At 36.1% G+C, this 25,522-nt stretch overlaps 3 protein-coding genes and 1 long non-coding RNA gene across 4 annotated transcripts in view; all 4 read right to left on the reverse strand.

Moving 5' to 3' along the window:
- The window catches only part of LOC115219374, a 100,348-nt gene extending 93,423 nt beyond the window's left edge, over positions 1 to 6,925 (reverse strand). Inside the window, exons 1-2 of the mRNA XM_036509387.1 lie at positions 6,776 to 6,925; positions 5,040 to 5,208 (exon numbers count right to left, since the gene is read on the reverse strand). The gene's annotated coding sequence lies outside the window, so the exon portion shown is untranslated. The remainder of the gene's footprint in view (positions 1 to 5,039; positions 5,209 to 6,775) is intronic.
- A 1,723-nt stretch (positions 6,926 to 8,648) lies between these two features.
- LOC115218781 (cadherin-23-like) overlaps positions 8,649 to 25,522 on the reverse strand; it is a 43,347-nt gene continuing 26,473 nt past the window's right edge. The window contains exons 10-15 of the mRNA XM_036509388.1: positions 20,414 to 22,769; positions 19,055 to 19,137; positions 14,179 to 14,186; positions 12,288 to 12,326; positions 9,877 to 11,990; positions 8,649 to 8,877 (exon numbers count right to left, since the gene is read on the reverse strand). Coding sequence (XP_036365281.1) covers positions 8,854 to 8,877; positions 9,877 to 11,990; positions 12,288 to 12,326; positions 14,179 to 14,186; positions 19,055 to 19,137; positions 20,414 to 22,769 — 4,624 coding nt within the window. The 3' untranslated portion in view covers positions 8,649 to 8,853. The remainder of the gene's footprint in view (positions 8,878 to 9,876; positions 11,991 to 12,287; positions 12,327 to 14,178; positions 14,187 to 19,054; positions 19,138 to 20,413; positions 22,770 to 25,522) is intronic.
- On the reverse strand, positions 12,196 to 16,503 carry LOC118766021. The gene is made up of 3 exons (XR_005001948.1): positions 16,084 to 16,503; positions 14,269 to 14,437; positions 12,196 to 12,326 (listed from the first exon to the last, which is right to left on the reverse strand). It is a non-coding gene; the product is annotated as an uncharacterized LOC118766021 (long non-coding RNA).
- On the reverse strand, positions 18,591 to 21,876 carry LOC118766018 (protocadherin-9-like). The gene is made up of 2 exons (XM_036509090.1): positions 20,414 to 21,876; positions 18,591 to 18,721 (listed from the first exon to the last, which is right to left on the reverse strand). Exons 1-2 carry the CDS (start codon positions 21,857 to 21,859, stop codon positions 18,698 to 18,700), a joined length of 1,470 nt encoding a protein of 489 aa, XP_036364983.1. The 5' UTR covers positions 21,860 to 21,876; the 3' UTR covers positions 18,591 to 18,697.

Consider the following 25,522-nt stretch of genomic DNA (forward strand, 5'->3'; position numbering starts at 1 on the left):
TTCAACAGACTTGTAATAACGGAAATGTGAAAGAATGGATTAAAAATTAACGGGTTGCCTAAATGCATTTTGGTATATCAATATAGCTATGTAGTTTCTTAAAAACGGAAAGATGGTCTTAGTATTTCATTGAGGATTTTGGACAAGTTCGTATTAGTTTTGAATATCATCAGAAACGGGAAAGATACACGAAATGGACACGGGAGGTAACTGCATTTATGGCGTGTACAATTTTTAATTATCTCCCTTAGTTTAACGTGATCTGGAGAGACCCTATTCAAATATGGTGACGGGGTGTGCAACCACATATCACCACCATTATGTTTTCTTAAAAATATGGATATCTTTTACTTCTTCTTTCAATTAAACTCTCCACGAATTGACCGAACTCTTGATATTTAATGCTAGATACAGTAATGACTATCTCCTTTCTCTTTCATTCAATATCAGTATGTCATGTGAGGATGGTGATTTCCCTGTCTGCCTCTCTCAATCTCTTTCTCTTTTGCTCCATCCCATACCTTCTCACTTTCTCTCATCTTTTGTAAATATGTTAGAATCAAAGTGGAAATTTTATTGTCTGTGAGATAAATAGTGTTTCTTTTAACTAAGACACAGATTAAAATTTGATACGTCTGTGTCATAAAAATTTTATTCCCTGAGCACATGGTTCCCAGTGCAGTCCCCATGTGACACTTTAGGCGAGTGTTTTCCACCATAGTTTCGGATAGAGCAAAGCTTGTGAAAGGATTTTGCAGAAAGAAACTGGGAGAAGCTTGTCATATATAAATGTGTGTGTGTATTTCAAAAATTTTAGCAAAAACACAACTAACAGAAGATTCATAGCTTATTCCTCCTCAATCAACGTTCAAAAGATCATTACAATTTCTTACCTTGCACACACACACACACACACATATATGTATATATAGAGAGAAAACATTTCAGGTGAGAAAGAAAGGTTTAGAATCGAAGGGCCTTAGAGTCAATGTCGCAAAACCCAGTAAGTAGGAAGGCGAACACACCACAATCCCATTGAGGTAAATGGCCCTGCTCGATCTATAGAAAATATGTAGGTAGAAACTGCATAAGATGTACCCAGTCTAAGCTATGGACACATAAGAGGTGTAGCAACATCAAAGGAAGGTTAAACCAGGAAGATAGCTTTTGTGTGTGGCAGATGCACTGGGGCAATAAACACCACAGATGCTCAGAAAACAGATTCCATCACATGCCAGGGAGAGAAACTAGAAGTAGTTGATAGCTTCTGTTACCAAGGTGAGCAAGTCTGTAGTGGTGGTGGATGCTCAGAGAATGTTACCACTAGAATAAGAATAGCCTGGGCAAAGTTCAGAAAGCTCCTACATCTACTGGTGACAAAAGGCCTCTTGCTCAGAGTGAAAAGTAGATTGTATGATGCATGTGTGCTTCATGGCAGTGAAACATGGGCTGTGACTGCTGAAGACATTCGTAGGCTCAAAAGAAATGAAGCTAGCATGATCCACTGGATGTGTAATGTCAGTGTGCACCCATGACAGAGTGTAAGTGCCCTGAGAGAAATGTTGGACATAAGAAGCATCGGATGTGGCATGCAAGAGAGACGACTGCACTGGTATGGTCATGTACTCTGGATGGATGAGAAGAGCTATGTGAAGAAGTGTCACTCCCAAACAGTTCAAGGAATCCAGGGAAGAGGGAGACATGGTATGAGGTGGTGAAGCATGACCTTCAAACATTGGCAATGTTGAAGATATGCTGTGACTGAGAAGACCCAGCAAATAAAGTGAGATCACAGCTGTAGCCTACACCAGTGTCACATAACTAGCCCACTTAACAAAAGTACCTTTGGATCGTCGGGCGACATGAGGAGATCTATTGAATCAAGTACATCAAAATCAAATCAAACTACAATCAAATGGAAATTGTAGTTGTGACTGATGCCTGTGCCACCCGACTGGCTCCCATGCTGGTGGCACACAATAAGCAACATTCATGCGTCGGTCATTGCCAGTGCCACCTGATTGGCTCCCCATGCCAGTGACACATAAAGAGCACCATCTGAATGTGGTCGATGCCAGCCCCCTCACCCCAACTGGCTCCTGTGCCAGTGGAATGTAAAAAGCACCATCCAAACATGGCCCATGCCAGAGCCTCCTTACTGGCTCCCGTGCCAGTAGTAAGTAAAGAGCACCATTCGAACCTGGTCAATGCCAGCCCCCTCACACCGTCTGGCTCCTGTGCCGGTGACATGTAAAAAGCACCCACTGCACTCTCAGAGTTGTTGGCATTAGGAAGGGCATCCAGTTGTAGAAACATTGCCAGATCAGACTGGAGCCTGGTGCAACCTCCTGGCTTGCCAGACCCCAGTCAAACAATCCAACTTATACCAGCATGGAAAACGGACGTTAAACGATAATGATAATGATTTTATATATACACACACGCACACACGTGTATATCTGTATGGTGGTTGTGTACTCCTCATGCAAATCGACCACTTCTTGTACTTTCATCTTAGAGTCATCATCACATCTGATATGGCTTTTTAAACCAGACACTATTGAAAAATCACCCCATAAATTGCATATCTGATTTGTACCACCAAAAGCTGCATTTAAGCTCTCATCTTTGTGCACCTTAAAATGTGTTTTCAGCCCTCCATTAGAATTGCAGATCTTATGTTATCATCATCATAGATAACGTCTGTTTTTCATACTGGCATGGGTTGGACAGTTCGACTGGGGTATGGGAAGTCAGAAGGCTGCACCAGGCTCCAGTCTGATCTAGCAGTGTTTCTACAGCTGGATGCCCTTCATAATGCCAAACACTCTGTGAGTGTAGTAGGTGCATTTTATGTGCCACCAGCACAGGGGCCAGAGGAGGCTGGTAACAGCTATGATCAGTTGGTACTTTTTATGTGCCACTGGCACAGAAGCCAGTCAAGGCGGCACTGGCATCAGTCACATTCATTTGGTGCTTTTTACATGCCACTGACATGTGTATCAGAGCTACAATTTCCATTTGAAATTTATTTTAATGTTGAAGTTCTTGACTCAATAGGTTGGCCTACAATCCAAGATAAGCACAGCAGGCCGTCCTGTGATCCAAGGTAATTTGAATGGGCTGGGGTTAGGTTGTGTGAAGCTGGTGTAGGATACAGCCATGAACTCACTTTATTCGTCAGGTCTTCACAGTCACAGCATATCTCTAGAGGTTTCAGTCTTTCGTCATTGCCACCTCATCCCATGTCTTCTTAGGTCTACCTTTACCCTGGATTCCTTCAACTGTTTGGCAATGGCACTTCTTCACACATCTCTCCTCATCCAACCGTATTACATGACCATACCAGCGCAAACGTCTCTCTTGCATGCCACATCCGATGATTCTTATGCCCAACATTTCTCTGTGTGTGTGTGTGTGTGCATATATATATGTGTGTGTGTATATATATATATGTATGTGTGTGGGTGTATATATATGTGTGTGTGTGCAATCATCATCCTTCAACTTCTGTTTTCCACAGTAGTATGGGTTGATCAGCTTGACCAGAGCTGGAGGGCTGGACCAGGCTCCACTGTCTGTTTTGGCATGGCTTCTATGGGTGGATGCCCTTCCTAACACCAACCAGTTTACAGGGTGTACTGGGTGCTTTTAATGAGGAACCAGCAAGAATGCTTCCACATGGTGCTGCACCATAACATTCTATGTGACACTGGCATAAGCACTCCTGTGTGGCACTGGCACAAATGCCTTTTGCATGGCACCAGCACAAGACTCTTGCGTCAGGGGAAGTGGAGGAGACCCTTCTTACATACAGCAAGGTGTTAAGAACCCCAATTCTTTGTCAGCTTTCCTGAAAGGTTCAGCATCATGAGGTCAGTGCCTTCCTGGGTCTCCTTTTCCATGTGTTTCATCTACTTTGAAAGATTGGCACTTCTTTATGGAGCTGTCAGCATCCGTCCACATCACAAGACCAAACCAGCACAGTAAGTCTTCTCACTAGCCCTCTGTTGAACATGTACAAATACATTACACATCCAGCAGAGCATACTGGCTCCATTCCTCTCTAGTCTTCACGTGTCCTCTGCATTCAGGGCCCATATCTCAGCACCATGTAGAATTGCTGTTAGTATACATGCATCATACAATCTTCCTTTCATTGCCAACAGAGATAAAAGCTCTCTAAATTGTCTCCATCCTATTCTCATTCTATTACACTCACTGTGCACCCTTCCTCACTACTAATTTTGTTCCCCAGGTAGCAGAAAGTATCCACTACCTCTAATGAACATTTGAGAAAATCTATTTTCCCAAGTATCTGTGCATGTATGTGTGTCTGTTCCCCATCATTGGTGACAACCAGTGTTGGTGTGTTTATGTCCCTGTAACGTAGCAGTTCAGCAAAGACACCTTTTACTTAAAGCCTGATAACAGGTTTTAAAGAAAAAAATGTATCGGGGTTTGATTCATTTCACTAAAATCCTCAAGTGATGCTCCAGCATGGCTGTAGTCTCATGACTCCGACAAAACAAAACGTATTTCATTCCATAATGTTTTTAAATGTGTTATTGTGTGATAGGAAGTGTTGTATGTCTGAGTATAGCATCATTAACTAGTGGAATGTATCAAGTGTGTGATGAGATACGAAATTAAGTTAAAATTAATTGATCTTCAACACAAAGTTAAAATGAAAGAATAATTTCATTTGAGGAACCAAATAACTTTCAACATCATTCTCACTATTTACTGTCCGCTTTCTATGCTGGCATGGGTTAGATGATTTGACTGAAACTGCTAGGCTGGACAGCTGCACCAAGTTCCAGTCTGATTTGGCATCTTTTCTATGGTTGGATGCCCTTCCTCATGCCAACCACTCCAAGAGTGAAGTGAGTGCCTTCTACATGTCACTGGCACAAGTGCCTTTCACATGTCACCAGCACGAGTGCCTTTTATGTGTCACTGGCGCTCGCCATGACTAGGAAAGTTGATTTAATATTTAATTCTCAATAAAATTCTCTCCAGAAATCAGAAAATCTTACCAAAAGTAGGAATGCTTCAACATCCAAATTAAAAGATTGGATTTCTTCAAGTTAATAACTTAAAGTCATCCCATTTTGGTGAGAAGAGAAGGATCTGTCAGTTGTCCCCTGTATCCAATAGCAACAGAGCTGGGCTTCAGTGTATTGGTCCCTTCCATTGGAAATGACCCTAAAGTATATTGAAAGATTGCAACAATACTGTATTCAATGTTATGAAAATAAGAGAGTGAGAGGGGAACAAAAAAGGGATCCAGGAGAGAGGAATTGAAAGAGAGATCGAGTTATAACAGACATAGATGTCTAACAATTCTCATCTACTGCAATTTTTATATGTGAGATGAATAAGCTTCGTGGAGAATGTTCAATAGATACAGTAGGATATATATATATATATACACATAGACATACAGAGAGAGAGAGATAATTAGAGGCCTCGCTGCAAATATACACTGATTTATATATAATGCCATATGAACAGCAAGAAAGACATAGAAGCTTCACTGATAGAAACATGTAGAAAATATATAGACTTTTATTCTACATTAAAATGTAAATATTCTCTCCATTCTACAGAATATTCTGCAACTTTACACTGTTTCAAGCACAATAAGCTCTAAGTGTACACTCTGTGATACACAAAAGAATATGTAATTACTGAAAGATAAAGATGAGTGTATATAAGAAATTTGTTCATCAAAAGACAACAGAAAGACAATGTATAAACTGACAAGATTTCTCATCATTATATAGCCATGTTTATACACAAAATTAACAATATACAACGTATAGGTCATGCTGAAATGTTAATATATACACTGAACAATATCTTAAACAATAAATACTGACAGAACCAAACACAGATATATATATATATATATATATATATATATTTACGTAAGAAAATTAATCACCAAATGACTCTGTATCACAGCAAAATGTCTGCTGCTATTCACAATATACAACAATGTGTCTAACGAATGGCTATCATTATTAATATTATTATTATTTTCAATATTACTAATCCACACATACCACAGAAAAAAAAGATCCACTTGTATTTCTATGTCTTGTTGTCTTCACTTTGACACTAAAATATATTTTCCACAACAAATTGCTCACACAATCCCTCAAACAACCATGTCTGACATCAGAACGATATCTGCTACTCTGTGATTATAGATTCATTATGAAAACCTCCTTCATTAAATCGTTAATATAAATGCTTTTAGAACATCATTTATACATTGTGATATGATAAAATGAATAGAGAAATATTAAGTAAGAAATATTTCTGGGAATATAATGATATATTGTTAGAGTGTCTGCAGGAAATCTACAAATGAAATAATCTGGCTAAAGAGAAGAGACGGAATGTTGTGAAGACAAAATGGAGATTTCCTGTGAGAAATGAGATTTAGTGAGACAAACTTTGCATCTAATTTCACCGAACCAACAACATAGGAGACTAAAACAATAACAATTATTATAAACTCTATCAATATAGAACCAGAATATTTGTGAAATGACACTGGATTATAAATAATCTAATAATAATAATAATAGTTAGTATTTTTCCAGTGAAGTTGTATGTTGTGAGTAAAACATTTGCTGATATTTTTGAGTGATATAAGGGTGTTTCTCTGAATGTCCCTTTGGTTTTCTCTTGTCTCTTATATATTTTCACATGATATTAAAGAGGAAAGATGGGAAATGAAAGAAGATAGATGTAGACTTACCTCCATTGTCTCATCCATAATCAGTGTGGCAGTGTGTGAGGGAGTGTCTAGTGGTGTGTCACTCTGTGTGTGTGTGTGTGTGTGTGTGTGATAGTAGAGATGTGGATCTCAGGCTGTAACTACTGCTGCTGTTGTTTCTGCTGCTGTAGTCTGCTGCACACACACATACACTGCTTCTACACATATACTGCAGTGATGTGTGTGTGTCATAAGAGCTGTGTATAGACTGTGTGCTGTGTAAATATACACAGTTTGTAGTTCTATGGTTTATAGTATAACAATGGAGTGTTGTGTTATGCTGGTGTGTTGTAACGATGTGTGATGTGTAGTAACTCTATCGGTTGTGTTGGGAAACGAGTTAGTGTGTTGTTGTATATAGATATACAATAGAGGATACGTATATGTTGTGTAGTTGTATATATATACACATAACTATATATGTTTGTATCTATCTACTTTTCTACTTGTATATGTGTGTGTCCACATGCATATACTATAATATTATATATATATATATATATGTATATATATATATATATATATATATATATATATATATGTATATATATATGTTTATATATATATATATATATATATATATATATATATATATATATATATATATATATGTATATATATATATATATATATATATATATATATATATATATGACACAGAGAAGGAGAGAGAGAGAAATGGAGGGCAATTAGTGAGTGTCTATGTTTAAGTGTATCCAAGCAGCATAAATGTACTCAATACATAAAGTAGAGTGTAATTATTTAGTCACACTTGCAAATTTATGAGTGTTACCTTTAAGTTTCTAAACTGTTTTAATTGTTTGAAGAGTCAGGAATATGGCATTGCGAGTTAAAATAAATAATACTTTAGCTTTATATATACATGCACACATACATACATACATACATACATACATACATACATACATACATACATACATACATACACATACATACATACATGCATACACACATACATACATGCATACATGCATACATACATACATACATACATACATACATACATACATACATACATACATACATGCATACACACACACACATACATACATACATACATACATACATACATGCACACATACATAGATACATACATACATACATACATACATGCATGCATACACACACACACATACATACATACATACATGCACACATACATACATACATATATACATACACACATACATAGCTGTATATGCATGTATTTATGTATATACATATATATATAGAGATCTGCATATGTCTGTGTATATATAAATGCAGTGTGTTTATCATCACATTAACAGGTAATCAATCTGGAGATTAACCAGTAATTACATTGGGGATATGTGTAAATATCAGTTGACTATTAGAAATTACTATATCATCTGGTGGATTGAAGTGACTTGTTTAATACACATTATATTTGTATATATTACAATGCATAAAGATATGAAACTACACACACTCACACCAAACGTACGGTCCCACTCCACAATGTTTCAATATTGATATAAAGTAATGTAATTCTTTATAGAATTGGTGTGAATATCATTATGGAATGGTTAGCATTTCTCTCTCACTTCATTTCTCTCTGTTCCTCTCTGTGAATGTATACATGCACGTGTATGTACGCAAGTTTATGTATCTGTGCCTCATCTTAAAAGGGAGTGTAAACAAATAATCAAACATTATTTGTATACATACATACATTCTTATTTATATATGTGTGTGTGTGTATTTTATTTGTTTAGCAATGCAGTGTTGATCACTCATTCACATTGGTCAATATTTACATATCTAGATATGGTTGTGTTTGTTTGTGTGTGTGTGTGTGTGTTTGAGAGTGTGGGCATGTGTGTGCGTATATGTGTATGTAACTGTGTGTACAGTGTATGTCAATGTATGAATATGTATGCTTGCATGTATACAGTGTGTGCGTGTTTGTGTGTGTATGTATGTATGTCTCCATGAAATGTTCCAGAATGGTAAGATCCTGACAGAATATTCCAAAGTCTGTCTGTGTAACATTGCATTTCTGTGGCTGAGACATGCTTTTATTTTTTAATTCTTGTTGGTAACTGGAAAGGAAAAGAAAAAAAAACAGAAACAATTCAAGAGAACATTGAGAAAAACATGTTTGATCAAATGTATGACACTATTGTCTGAGAAAATTTATGAAGCATTTTGTCAGGTCAATGTATAACTTAAATTGTTTCTGACCAAATGCATGACCGATATAGTGACTGAGTAACGTATGACAGACCAGTTATAACTGACCAAGTGTATGGGAGATATTATGTCTAACCAAATGTATGACATCATTACGTCTGACAAATATGACAGCCATTAAGTCTGGTCAGTGCATGAAATTAAGCCTGAACAGCATACGAATGGTATTATGCTTGACCAGTTGTATGGTGGACAATATTCTTGACCAATACGAGTACATTCTCAATCTCATTGAGGCTCTAACACAGCCACTAACAACACCTCCACTGCCATCATCACCGTCATCATCATCATAACCATCATCTTCACGTGACTGCTTTCCATCTTGTTATGGGGCTGAACAGGTCAACAAACACCAAAACAGTTATTTTCAAGAGATTCCTCTAGTGTCAGTCGGGTCAAAAGTCCATATCTCTCAGAGAATTCTCAGTTCTTGTAAAGTTTGTATGATTGAATACTCTTTATAGCAGCAACCACTTTGCAGGGTATATTGGGGGTGTTTCTGTCAGAGACCAACATTACAAAGATTCGTACGACTCAAACTCAAAGGAAGAATTCTCTACACACCAAGTCCCTATTTACTTGAACTGGCACCAACAGGAATGGTGTTGCCAGAAGCCCTAAATATTGGAATGTCCCCAATCTTGTATATCCTAATTCTTTATTCACAGCTATGAAAATGTCGATGGCAGTAGACGGAACAGAGATAATAGGAGAACAAACGGGTTCCAAACATGTTAATTACATACATTCATTAAAATATAAGATATACATTAATTACAAAAGATATCTGAAGAGTGATATGTCTATTAGAGAATTAAGGAAGAATTTCATAATCTCATACTTACCAATATTGTATTGGGTGGACTCTTCTCCAGGGTACCCACGTTTGACCAATCAATCTGAGACTCATACTGCGGGTAGAAATCTTCCTTACATTCCACAAATGGCATGTTTCTATTATTCATCTCTGAAGAGTACCTCACTGGGGTACCAGGAATACTGCTGCTCTGACACGGTAAAGGTTGATCAATTCTGTTACATATAGCTGACCTATTAACACCTTTCCTAGTGCTCTTGGCAGAGCGAGACTGACCACTGCTACATTTCACAATACACAGTGTGATCGACACTACAATCACCACAGCTACTATTACAGCTGCTACTACAAGGATAATCAATAATGGTACGTCCAGTGTTCTGTTCTTCTCTAAGTGGACAGTCGGCATCGGTGCTGATGTCTTGTTAGTGACCCTTAATGACAAAGACACAGTAGTTGTGGCTGACAACACTGGGCTTCCAGAATCCTTGACCACAAGCACCAGTTCGTATGAGCCAGCATCGTTGAGATGAGGTGCACGCGAGAAAGACATTTGACCAGTTAAAGAGTTGAGTGTAAACAAGCGTTTATTGTTACCGTCAAGTATTCCATATTTGAGGAACGCATTTAAATGACTGTCTCTGTCAGACGCTCTAATCACAGTGATGGCATTGGTACTTTGCGGGTGGTAGTGGACATTGATATGGAAAGGGTCAGTTGTAGGGTAGATGAAATACGGATTATTGTCGTTTCTGTCTAAAACCTCAACAACAACATTCGCTGTGTTATTCAACGACGGTTTACCATTGTCTTTGACAAAAACCTCAAACTTATACATGTCTTCTTCTTCTCTGTCCAATGGTATGTTGCTGGTAATAAAACCATAATCACTCACCTGGAACGGTATGTTATTTCTGTCTTTACTCAACAGTGAGAACGTCAGTTGACCAGCACTTGCCAGGTCTGGGTCAGTGGCATTGATAAAACCTATAGGAAAGTTTGCTTTACCATTCTCATAGGTGAGGAAGTGGAATGTATCTTTGGTAAATTGCGGTTGCACATCATTCACATCCATTACTTGGATTGAGATCTTTCTCTCCGTCTTTAAAGCAGGGCTTCCATTGTCTTCACACACAATTCTCATGTTAAAATGGTCTAATTTTTCTCTGTCAAGTGGTTTCTTCAGAGTAATCTTGTATTCCTTTGATCCTAAATGTGAGAGGACAACTTTATCATGTTCTAATTTACAACTCACTTCTCCATTTGCTCCAACATCGTTGTCCACCACATTCACATAAGCTAGATAACTGCCCACTTTTGTTCCTTCGTAAATAGCTGCAGTGTCCTTCTTCAATTCAGACACAAAATCTATATCAATTTCAGGAGCATGGTTCTTTTCATTGAGAATATTCACCCGTACAATGGCAAAGGAATTTAAAGAAGGATTCCCTCCATCTTTCGCCTCAACATACATCTTGAGAATATTCTTTGTTTGTGATGTCAATGGTTTTTCTACAAATAATTCCCCAGTTTGTTGGTTCAGTCTGAAATACTGTCTTGTGCGTTCTGGTGTTTTTGAACTCAAAAAATAAGACACTTTACCATTATTGCCAGAATCTGGGTCTTTTGCAGACAATGTCAAAATAGGGTTGTTGTTAGGATGTGTATTTTTGATAGAAATATTGTAAATATGTTTTGAAAAAACTGGTGAGTTATCATTCACATCAATTATTTTTATATGAACATGTAGAATTCCTTGTTTTGAAGGTTGCCCTCCATCATTAGCTATCACTTCTAGATTGTAACTATCTTGCATTTCTCTGTCTAGTTTGTCTCCAAGAATAATTCCTATCTTTGCCCCTCCAGTGATAGTTTTCCTCACAGACAATATAAATGGATCACTAAATTGTTTCTTCAATTTATATGTAACTTCTGAGTTTTCCATTCCAATATCTTTGTCAAAGGCTTCTGGAATCAATCCTTCAGCACCCTCCCCATCACGTTCACCAAATGTCAGATTTATCTCACTCTGAGGAAACTCAGGGCTGTGATCATTAATATCTTCTATAATTACTTTAATTTTAATGATTTTCAAAAATGTCTTCTTTTTACGTAAGGCAACTTTGATAAATCTAACACATTCTGATTCGTATGTACACAGTTCTCAGCATCCAATGTTTGAGCCGTGTACAATTTACCATCTTGTGTGACATTAAACAAATGTGAATTTCCTGTCTTTGTCTCTGTATTGGTTGTATGTGATGAAGTTATTTCCCACAAGAGAGTCGTTTTTCCATCTGTGTGTCAGCAGCAATATCCCCAACAAAAGAAGGGACTGCTTTCTTCTTCTACATGATAGCTTAGATCTACACAGACACAACTGTGTAGTAATAGATTGAGGACATTTGCAAGTAAGTATGTATTCCACACACAGCCTACTTCCATCACAGAATGTTAAATCATATCTCGTGGTTTTATCTGAAATTAAAGAAGAAAATAGAATATTTTTATTGAAAAATTTCACTGAAAGTTTGATGTTTTAGAAAGAATCTTTTCTTGAAATTGTTTAAAATTTCATGTGAATTATGTTAAAGTCGAAAGAAAGGAGTGAACATTTATGATATGTCTTAGTGTATGTCATAGCATTGTTAAATAAATTTTGTCAAGAGAACCATTTCTGGATATCACAATGAAAGCAATTTTACTTATTACAAATAAAATGCTACATGCGTTTACAAATGAATATAAAACCAACGATTTAATTTGTTTAAAAATAAAGAAAACAAGATGGTTGATGAGAATTTTGCACGAAATGGGAACGGGAGGTAACTGTATTTATGGCACTTACAATGACTAATTGTCTCCCTTATTATTTTTTACATAACCTGGTGAGATGTGTTACAATATAATAATATGGTCTGGAAAATATAGAAATCTCTTATGTCTTTCTATTAACTAACCTGTCCATGAAAATACAGAAAAGTGGATATGTTACTCTGGATGAGTTAATGACTATCTCTTCACTGTTAAGTTCAACACCAACTTTTTATGATCATAATGCTGATATCTATCTATCTGTCTGTCTGTCTGTCCCTTCTCTTATGCTAAACTTCTTATTCCTTGAGAATTTATTCAAGCAAACCAGCTCTAACTTCCTTTCATCTCTTTCACTTGTGCTTGTCCCTCTCTCTTCATTTTGCGTTTCAACATTTGTCTATCAGGCTATGTATGTATGTATGTATCTATCTATCTATCTATCTATCTATCTATCTATCTATCTATCTATCTATCTATCTATCTATCTATCTCTCTTTCTATCTACCCCCTCCTCTCTCTCTCTTTTGCTTTCATCATTTCGATCATTCGATTTTTCTTTCTTACTGTATTTATTTAATTATCTATGTGTGTATGTATAAAAAGTTAGATAAGGAAATAGATACAGACACAGATGCGTATGTATATATATATATATATATATATATATATATATATATGTGGTGTGTGTGATATATATATATATAATACACATATATAATACACACATAAATATAAAGTTAATACTCCAGTTTCAAATAATGTTATCTAGGAATTTAAGTTATCAAAATTATTGCATCTTAATTATCATGGTATGTGATATCTTTTTCTTAATATTTGTCAATTTTATTTAACTTAAAAATGGACCTTCATTACAAACTAATCACAAGCTTCTTCTTGTCGTAGTTATCATCATCATCATTATCATTATTGTTATTCATTTAATGTCCATTGTCCATGATAACGTGAGTTGTACAGTTTGATCTGGGCTGGGAAGCTGGAAGGCTGCACCAAACTCCAGTCTGATTTAACATGGTTTTCTATGGCTGGAGGCTCTTCCTAACGCCAACCACTCCGAGATTTTAAAGGATGCTTATATGTGCCAGTGCCATGGATGCCATTTCTTTTACAACGGGGTTTGTTAACGTGCCACTGGCATGGGTGCCAATTCACGTGACACTGGTATCTGCCATGATAGTGATTTTGCTCAGATTCTACTACTACTACTACTACTTCTATCTCTCGTTTCTTCCCCCTCTCTCTCTGTAAATATACATACATACATAATAATAAGTTTATGCTTTATAGTGTCTTAAAGATAAATAATGTTGCTATATTTTTTTACCTAAGACATTGATTACTGTCGGTTAGTGCGATATTATGTAATATATGTTTGAATACTGAATTGCATAATAAGTAGGATATATCAAATGGAGAATAATGTATTATGTATCGTTAAAATAATTTATTCTGGAGTTCAAGGGAAAATTTTAAATTCCTTTCAAGAAAAAAATACATTGAAATCTGTATTAAGACAAAAATTGATTAAAAATTTTCATGAGAATTTGTCAATAAAAATTCAGTCCAGAAATGAAAAAAATCTTACCGAAAGTAGGAATGCTTCAACATCCAAATTAAAAGACAGGATTTCTTCAAGTTAATAACTTAAAGTCATCCCATTTTGGTGAGTACAGAAGAATCTGTCAGTTGTTCCCTGTATCCAATAGCAACATAGCTGGGCTTCAGTGTGTTGGTCCCTTCCAATAGGTGTGACACTAAAATATATTGAAAGATAACAACAATATTGTCTTCCATGTTATGGAAATAAGAGAGGGAGTGAGAGAGAGAGGAAGAGAGAAAGAAAGAGAGAACTAGCTTTTTAAATAATTGATTTGTATCAATTCCTTGACCATGATGTGTAGATGGGAGATGAAGGAGTTGGATGGTGAATGTTATGTACACAGTTGTATATTTAAATACATACATACGTACGTACATACGCACGTATGTATGTATGTCTATGTATGTATGTGTAGTTTTGGATCTCTATGACATAATCATGTACAAAATATATACACTTTGTATTAAGCATTAAACAGAAAATATGCTTTCTATACTGCAAGCTATTCTGTGAATTTACACACTATAATACACAATAAACTCCAAATATACACTTTGGGACTCACAAAAAAATCTATATTTTCTGCAAGATTACAAAGGGTATATACGAAATTTGATCATCAAAAAACAACAGGAAAAAAAAAGGCTTCAACTAACAAGATTCCTCATCATTATATAGCCATGTTTAAAAATGTATACACCAGTGATTATACACTACGTTAACAATATACAACGTATAGGTCATGCTGAAATGTTAATATATACACTGAACAATATCTTAAACAATAAATACTGACAGAACCAAACACAGATATATATATATATATATATATATATATATATATATATATATATATATATAATATATACATGTACGTAAGAAAATTAATCACCAAATGACTCTGTATCACAGCAAAATGTCTGCTGCTATTCACAATATACAACAATGTGTCTAACGAATGGCTATCATTAAATATTATTATTATTTTGAACATTACTAATCCACACACACCACAGAAAAAAAAGATCCACTTGTATTTCTATGTCTTGTTGTCTTCACTTTGACACTAAAATATATTTTCCACAACAAATTGCTCACACAATCCCTCAAACAACCATGTCTGACATCAGACGATATCTGCTACTCTGTGTTTATGATTGTTCATATGATAAAATTATTCGTTAAACCTGTTTCTATAAATGTTATTTTATGAACATCATTTGAAAATACAGATATGATGATGAAAATGAATATAACAAATGAATGATATGAGAAAATATTGAGAAGTAAAATTAAATAGAAAGATATTTACAATGGGAATCTATAAAAGATAGTGTGATATGTTGAAGAGAAATATTAAGTAAGAAAATGGGTATATTGTTAAGTGTCTAGGAAATCTACAAATGAAATAATCTGGCTAAAGAGAAGAGACGGAATGTTGTGAAGACAAAATGGAGATTTCCTGTGAGAAATGAGATTTGTGAGACAAAACTTTGCATCAATTTCACCTAACCAACAACATAGGAGATAAAACAATAACAATATTATAAACTCTATCAATATAGAACCAGAATATTTGTGAGATGACACTGGATTATTAAATAATCTAATAATAGTAATAATAATAATAATAGTTAGTATTTTCCCAGTGAAGTTGTATGTTGTGAGTAAAACATTTGCTGATATTTGTGGTGATATAGGGTGTTTCTCTGAATGTCCCTTTGGTTTTCTCTTGTCTCTTAATTTTTCACATGATTTAAAGAGGAAAGTGGGAAATGAAAGAAGATAGATGTAGATTACCTCCATTGTATCATCCATAATCAGTGTGGCAGTGTGTGAGGGAGTGTCTAGTGGTGTGTCACTCTGTGTGTGTGTGTGTGTGTGTGTGTGTGGTAGTAGAGATGTGGATCTCAGGCTGTAACTACTGCTGCTGTTGTTTCTGCTGCTGTAGTCTGCTGCACACACATACACACACACTGCTTCTACACACATACTGCAGTGATGTGTGTGTGTGTCATAAGAGCTGTGTATAGACTGTGTGCTGTGTAAATATACACAGTTTGTAGTTCTATGGTTTATAGTATAACAATGGAGTGTTGTGCAATTGTTGTTGTAACAATCGGTTGTGTTGTGAAATGAGTGTGTTGTATATAGATATACAAAATAGGATAATTATATGTGTTAATATAGGGTAGTTGAATATAAATTTCAATATACATGTATTTGTGTGTATTTCTGTATGTATGTCTATATTTCTACTTGTATATATGGATGTACATACATAAATAAATCTAAATTCTGACCGAAACCTTTTGAGTGAAGTAGGCAAGTACAGACTCCTTCGTGTGTGGATGTGTGTGAAAGTGCTCAGATTTCCTCTCACACATAAGATATCAAGTGGTTACATAAATGTATTCACCTCTCATACCTCCTGACTTATTATGATTTATATAATTCCATATAAATATCGATAGATAGATAGATAGATAGATAGATAGATAGATAGATAGATAGATAGATAGATAGATAGATAGACAGACAGACAGATGTACACAATATGACATGCATATATATATATACATATATATATATATGAAACTTGTGTGTACATCTTGTAGTATGCTATTTAAAGCATGTTCACTGTCTTTGGCTATCTGATGTCAGCAACAGTTTGGTTATTAGTGCCACTGGATTTTCTTCAGGAATTCCTTTATCTCCATCCAGTATATAACAAATGAGAGAAGAGGAAAATAGAATTCATGAGATTTTTGTTAATCACAATAATGATTTCGACCAATCTTGCACTGGTCCTTTGAATCATGCGGTGCAGCAAATGATGTACCCCAACCAGTCATTCCAAATCTCACCAGCAAAGGACAAATGCAAAATGGGTTGAAATATTTATTATGATTAATAAGCAATCTCGTGAATTCCATTTTCCCTTTGTGTCATTTGTAATATATATACACACACACGCACACACATGCACACACACATTGGGGAGAATGGGTAAATTGTTGCTAATTTATATTTTTAATTTCACACATGCACATTGTTTGTTTCTAATTTTGTCAACTACACAGTATAGAAGGGTCAGCTGGGCACCGTCTTGTGAGAAAAACAGCACCATGACACAATTCACTCGGCCAGAAATTTGGAAACGACATGCTTTACTGCTTGGAAGTCATGCCAGAGGCTCCAGTATGGACATTTCAGAGTGTTTGGGTGTGAATCTGAGGACATGTACCAAGAGTGATAAAATCCAGCCAACATCATGGTGTTTGGAGTGATCACTAGTGATGGTGACATTATGCCTCCAATCATCTTCCCACGTGTCTTCAGACTCAACACAGAGGCCGACATCAAGTTCCTGGAGGAGGGAGTGCTGTCCTGGGTCAAGAAGATGGTTGCACCATGCCACATAAGCAGAAGAACCCAGTCATGGCTGTCAGACAATTTCTGCAACCACACCACCCCTAACATCTGGCCACCTAACTCCCCAGACTGCAACCCCCTTGATTATTATGTGTGGGGCACAGTTGAGGGAGAGACCAAGTAAACTCCTTGTAACACCAAAGAAGAACTGAAGGCAAGGATTATGGCAGCATTCACCAACTTAAACAAGGAGACCGTTCAGAAGAGCTGCAGGAGATTCCAGAGTCGTTTGGAGGCTGTGGTTGAAGCTAATGGCGATTTTATTGAATAAATTCAAGATCTTTTTATGTAATTTTGGTAAATATGTTAAAATGAGATATCAGTGTTATTTTCATTTTTGCATAATTTAGACAATATATTCACCACACCCTGTGTGTGTGTGTGTGAGCGCACGTGCATGGGTGTGTGGGTGTGTCTATCTCTATATATATTTATAAATTAGACAGAAAATAATGAGTTATATATATTTGTTCTTTTCTTATAGATTTAGAGCTGTTTCTGATATGTGTTTGGGTGCATTCGTGGTTCAGTCATTTGATTCATTGACTGAAAACATGGGGAACCCCTTAGCCCCAGCCATCTTCCTCAGAGCCAAAAAGACCAGTGTTTCACCTGGGTTACTAATCCATTATTAGTCCCTCTCTTTCAGTCTACATGCACACACACACACACACATACATATATAAACATATGTATATAAACATACATATGTTCTGAACATGCACACATTAATCAACATATGTACATATATACATACACACATACATATTATGTAGTAATGTAGTGTGAACTTTGATAGAATATGGATTCAGAATTCTAGGGTGTATATTAGTGTGTGACCTACTGTAGTGTGTGTGTGTATGTGTGTGCATGTGCATGTGTGTGTGTTCATGGAATGTTCCAGAATGGTAAGATCTTGACAGAATATTCTCAAGTCTATTTGTGTAATAATATTTGTTTTTCTGGCAGTGATGTGGGTCTATTTCTTAATTCTTGTTGGTAACTGGAATGGGAAAAGAAACAATTTGACAACATTGAATAAAACTTGTTTGATCAAATGTACAACAGACATTATGACAGACACTATGTCTGACCTCACATAATTTGTACTGGCCCCTCATTATAGGCCCCACATATAGAGTGGCCCAAAGGTAGGTTTACAGTTATTCAACAATCTCTTTTGCATTCATGTGTTAACAGTTTAGACCTTAATTATGAAGAAAAAATATGAACCCATTATTCTAAGCTAATTGAGTTAATTGTAAGATAAAAACTGAAATGTAATGAAATGTTTTAAAAGAAATTTAAAGTGCCTGAATGATAACTGTAAACCTACTTTTGGGCCGTCCTGTATATAACTTCATCAAATATCCATTCACAGTTGTACTTTCCAGATATCTGGATGGGTGGCATTGGGGGCTGAAGGTACAATGGCCTTCACAGAATTACCAATAAAACCACATTGAACTGGTTTTTAAAGACTCACACAAGAGCCACTGGTTCATAGATGTGCTATGTGTTCTCCTTACACATTCCATCTCCATGGCAACATCCTCTGCTCCTCTGAACTGTTTCTCACAAGAAATCCTCTCAGCATATCAACCAGGGAAACACTTCATTTCTCATCATGGCCTACTTTATAATTCTCTCATTCTCACTCCTGACTCCACTTAAACACTTCACACAATCCTTCTTCCCCACTGTTAGTAACCTACAGGAATTCCATTCCTCCTTATATTCCATTTCTAACATCAGCAACCAGAACAAGTCGAGGCTAAACATCAACTAAATTGGTCCTAACCTGCTGGCACCAGTCTACAAGACACACAGTTATTACCTCTTTATGTGTCGTTAATTATTTAATTAAAGAAATCTTACAAATTATGGCCTGTCTCAAGGTTCTGGATTTGATCCCTATCTTTCATCGGGTCTCTAAGAGATCCCTATATTTAATGGGGTCTGTAAGAGGAAGTAAAAAGGAGTATAATCCTTTGTAGAGGAGAACAGAGACTGAGTGTATTGTTGATGTTGCTGTTGTTGGTATTTAACCCCAGGCCAGCCTCACTGAGCAGCTCAGTAATTAAAAGCTGTCACATATTGACGATTCCATATTCATATATGTCAAGGAATGTACGGTCAGGTATGTCCTTCACTTTAAAGTGTGGTTTGCAAGAATTTGTGAGCTATTTTCAGCATTTTGAATGACAGGTGTAGAGTCTTGCTGAAACTCTGTGGCTGAAGATCGTGGGAGTTAACATAATTCCAATGATGAGGACAGCTGAGATGATGAGGATGACAAAAAGTGATGACATTACCAGCACTGCCACAATGTCAACAATGATGATCAGGAGGGGGAGGATTATGCAAAAAGAATAAATCTGATTGGATATAGACCCATAAACAGAGTCGGGAGGGTGGATGGGTGGAATAATGGAGAGAGGTAGGAAGATAGACAGAGAGACAGACAGGTGTACAGGTAGAGACAAAGACAAACAGAATGATGAGTAGATAGATATATAGATAGATAGATAGATAGATAGATAGATAGATAGATAGATAGACAGACAGACAGACAACAGACAGATAGATGGCTAGGAAGACAGACAAGAGACAGGAAGAATGCAGACAGATAGGTAACTAGATAGATTGATAGATGGAGACAGACAGATTGGCAGATAGATTATAAGTAACTTACCAATATTGTATTGGGTGGACTCTTCTCCAGGGTACCCACGTTTGACCAATCAATCTGAGACTCATACTGCGGGTAGAAATCTTCCTTACATTCCACAAATGGCATGTTTCTATTATTCATCTCTGAAGAGTACCTCACTGGGGTACCAGGAATACTGCTGCTCTGACACGGTAAAGGTTGATCAATTCTGTTACATATAGCTGACCTATTAACACCTTTCCTAGTGCTCTTGGCAGAGCGAGACTGACCACTGCTACATTTCACAATACACAGTGTGATCGACACTACAATCACCACAGCTACTATTACAGCTGCTACTACAAGGATAATCAATAATGGTACGTCCAGTGTTCTGTTCTTCTCTAAGTGGACAGTCGGCATCGGTGCTGATGTCTTGTTAGTGACCCTTAATGACAAAGACACAGTAGTTGTGGCTGACAACACTGGGCTTCCAGAATCCTTGACCACAAGCACCAGTGCGTATGAGCCAGCATCGTTGAGATGAGGTGCACGCGAGAAAGACATTTGACCAGTTAAAGAGTTGAGTGTAAACAAGCGTTTATTGTTACCGTCAAGTATTCCATATTTGAGGAACGCATTTAAATGACTGTCTCTGTCAGACGCTCTAATCACAGTGATGGCATTGGTACTTTGCGGGTGGTAGTGGACATTGATATGGAAAGGGTCAGTTGTAGGGTAGATGAAATACGGATTATTGTCGTTTCTGTCTAAAACCTCAACAACAACATTCGCTGTGTTATTCAACGACGGTTTACCATTGTCTTTGACAAAAACCTCAAACTTATACATGTCTTCTTCTTCTCTGTCCAATGGTATGTTGCTGGTAATAAAACCATAATCACTCACCTGGAACGGTATGTTATTTCTGTCTTTACTCAACAGTGAGAACGTCAGTTGACCAGCACTTGCCAGGTCTGGGTCAGTGGCATTGATAAAACCTATAGGAAAGTTTGCTTTACCATTCTCATAGGTGAGGAAGTGGAATGTATCTTTGGTAAATTGCGGTTGCACATCATTCACATCCATTACTTGGATTGAGATCTTTCTCTCCGTCTTTAAAGCAGGGCTTCCATTGTCTTCACACACAATTCTCATGTTGAAATGGTCTAATGTTTCTCTGTCAAGTGGTTTCTTCAGAGTAATCTTGTATTCCTTTGATCCTAAATGTGAGAGGACAACTTTATCATGTTCTAATTTACAACTCACTTCTCCATTCGCTCCAAAATCATTGTCCACCACATTCACATAAGCAAGAAAACTGCCCACTTTAGTTCCTTCGTAAATCGCTGCAGTGTCCTTCTTCAATTCAGACACAAAATTGATCCCTATTTTGGGAGGATGGTTCTTTTCATTGAGAATATTCACTCGTACAATGGCAAAGGAATTTAAAGAAGGATTCCCTCCATCTTTCGCCTCCACATACATCTTGAGAATATTCTTTGTTTGTGATAATGGTTTTTCTACAAATAATTCCCCAGTTTGTTGGTTCAGTCTGAAATGTCTTCTTGTACGTTCTGGTGTTTCCGGACTAAAGAAATAAGACACTTTACCATTGTTGCCAGAATCTGGGTCTTTTGCAGACAATGTCAAAATGGGGTTGTTGTTAGGATGTGTATTTTTGATGGAAATATTGTAAATATGTTTTGAAAAAATCGGTGAGTTATCATTCACATCAATTATTTTTATATGAACATGTAAAATTCCTTCTTTTGAAGGCTGCCCTCCATCATTAGCTATCACTTCTAGATTGTAACTATCTTTGATTTCTCTGTCTAGTTTTTCTCCAAGAATAATTCCTATCTTTGCTCTTCCTGTGATGGTTTTTCTCACAGACAATATAAATGGATCACTAAATTGTTTCTTCAATTTATATGTAATTTCTGAATTTTCCATTCCAACATCTTTGTCAAAGGCATCTGGAATTAATCTTTCGGCTCCTTCTCCATCACGTTCATCAAATGTAATATTCAGTTGTGTCTGAGCAAACTCAGGGCTGTGATCATTAATGTCTTCTATAATAACCTGAATTTTAATAATTTTCAAAAATGTCTTCCTTCTACGTACAGCAACTTTGATGTATCTAACACACTCTGATTCATATGTACACAGTTTCTCAGCATCCAATGTTTGAGCCGTGTACAATTTACCATCTTGTGTGACGTTGAATAAATGTGAATTCTCTGTCCATTGCTGTTGCATTTGGTTGTATGTGATGAAATTATTTCCCACAAGAGAGTCCGTTTCTTCCATCTGTGTGTCAGCAGCAATATCCCCAACAAAAGTAAAGGGACTGCTTTCTTCTTCTACATGATAGCTCAGATCTACACAGACACAACTGTGTAGTAATAGATTGAGGACATTTGCAAGTAAGTATGTATTCCACACACAGCCTACTTCCATCACAGAATGTTAAATCATATCTCGTTAGTTTATCTGAAATTACAGAAGAAAATTTTTATTGAAAAATTTCACTGAATGTTTGAGATTTTAAAAAGAATTTTTTGTTGAAATTGTTAAAAATTTCATGTCAATTATGGTAAAGCTGAAAGAAAGGAGTGAACATTTATGACATGTCTTCGTGTATGTCGTGGCATTATTCACTAAATTGTTTTCTATCAAGAGAACCCTTGTAGATATTACAGATGATGCAGTTTTACTTAGTAGAAAGAAAATGGTACATGCTTGTAAAGTTGGATATAAATCCAGTGATTTATATCCACCAAGAGCGTGGCAATTGTGTATTTGATAAGAATTTCAGACTTCTTCGAAGTAGTCTTAAATATCTCCTTAAGCGTGGAGATACTGAAAATAAATACGGGAGGTAACTGCATATATTGTGGGGCAATGTTTGATTGTCTCCCTTATGTAAGGAATGCACTGGGGAGAAATTTTTAAAACATGGAATGGTCTGAAATTTCTTGTCACAATTGCATATTTTCTTTAAAGTATAGATATCTCAATCTCTTTTCCACTAACTAGTCTTTCCATGAATTGACAGAATTATTGTTATTTAACTATAGAAGCATTAACATCAATTCTTTTATTCAACATCAAAATTCAGGGATGATAGTGATGCTACCTATCTCTCTCTCTCTCTCTCTCTCTTTCTCTCTCTCTTTATATATATATCTTTCTAATTAGTAATTACTTACTCAAACCTCAAATAATTTTATCAAAGTTAACTTCAGCTTAACATCAGACACTGTTTTTTCATTAAAAGAAAACTTTCATCCCAAAGTGATCATCTCAACAGGCTGCTGCTGCTGTTGCTTCCTCTTCTTCTTCTCCCCCACTCCCTTATTCTGTGTGTCTCTGTGTAGAGGTACTCATTATACAAATATAAGTTAAGCATTAACAGGCTAAAGAAGGTCTTCACCCACGTATGGTGTTGTTATCTGTTTGATGGGATATGAAAGGTTTAGTCCACTTTGAACTTTTAACTCCTAAACCAAATGATAACAAAGGAGATCCACTGTGAGCAGCTTGAATGGCTTAAGCCAATGCTAGAAGAAAAATGACTGTCTCTGGTTTCGAGAAGAAAGGTGTTCTTCCATCAGGATAATGCTTGGCCACAGACAGTGAGGATGACATTCCAAAGGCTGGAGCAGTTTGAATGGGAAACGATGCCCCACCCACCATATTCACTGGACATTGCCCCATTTGATTATCATTTATTCCGCAATCTTCAAAATCACTTGGATGGAAAAAATATGAATTCTATAGACGAGGTCAAAACAAAACTGGAGGAGTATTTTTCATCATGGACAAGTGAATTTTGGAAGAGGAGTCTTGCAAGTCTCCCAGACAGAAGGAAGAGCATTGTAGAAAATGAAAGAGAGAATATTTTAGATTAAAAAGAACTTCGTTTATCTTAATTTTGAAAAATAAGAGAAGTATAAATAAAACACAATATTTATGAGATGTCAAAATATGTTAGCATGATATTATGTGACATATGTCTGAATATCACATTGAATAATATTCTAACCACATTTGAAATTAATTAATCTAGATGTCAAATGAAAATTAAGATTTCTTTCCAGGAAATAGATACATTTAAAACTGTATTGAACAATCAAGGTAAAATAATTCTGGATGATTTCTCAATAAAATCCTTTACAGAAATCAGAAAACCTTACCGAAAGTAGGAATGCTTCAACATCCAAATTAAAAGATTGGATTTCTTCAAGTTAATAACTTAAAGTCATCCCATTTTGGTGAGAACAGAAGAATCTGTCAGTTGTCCCCTGTATCCAATAGCAACAGAACTGGGCCTCAGTGTTTTGGTCCCTTCCACTGGAAACGACCCTAAAGTATATTGAATTATAACAACAATATTATATTCCATATCAAACAAATAAGAGAGAGAAAGACAGAGAGGAGAAGAGACAGACAGATAGACACACAGACAGACAAACAGACAGAGAGACGGATGGTCAGAGCGATGGATATTCAAACAGACAGATATAGTTTTGATAGATATAGATTTATAACAATTCTTATGTACCATGATGTTTATATGAGAGATGAATGACATTCATGCAGAGTGTTCTGTATATATATATATATATGAGTGTATGTATGTATGTATGTATGCATAATAGGATATATATGTTTGTGTGTTTATGCATGTGTGTAAATATATATCTATATATATATATCTATATATATATATATATATAACAACAAAAATGTTATATCTTGGACACAGAGTTACCCAATGTTTTGCATCCACAAAGCAAAGCCTTGTGGACATCCCGTCAGACTCTATACAAATACAAAATCTAAAATCTCTGCATTGCAGTTGTGAGCAAATGCTCAGAAGTCGAGGCTTTGTAGATGTGAAACCTTGGGTTACTCCATGTCCAACTTATAAAACTTTTCTTGTAATAATTACTGCTCTATTCTTTAGACTATGCTTCTTTCTGATTTATGTCATTTTAGACGTCTCCCTGACATAGTTTATGAGGGTTTAGCATATACACTTACTGCTAAACATTATATACTGTAAATATGCAGTTATAGACAGTTTTGTATGTCATATAGACTGCAGGAAATACATAGAAGTCTCACTGATAGAAATATATA

This window comes from Octopus sinensis, linkage group LG14 (genome assembly GCF_006345805.1).
Source record: "Octopus sinensis linkage group LG14, ASM634580v1, whole genome shotgun sequence".
In the NCBI taxonomy this organism is placed as follows: Eukaryota; Metazoa; Mollusca; class Cephalopoda; order Octopoda; family Octopodidae; genus Octopus; species Octopus sinensis.

Coding starts and splice junctions, on each gene's coding strand:
- LOC118766018 (XM_036509090.1), bottom strand. CDS start 21,859: ATGTATGTGGAGGCGAAAGATGGAGGGAATCCTTCTTTAAATTCCTTT. Junction 18,722..20,413: donor GTCCACCCAATACAATATTG/GTAAGTTACTTA, acceptor TTCCCATTCCAG/TTACCAACAAGAATTAAGAA.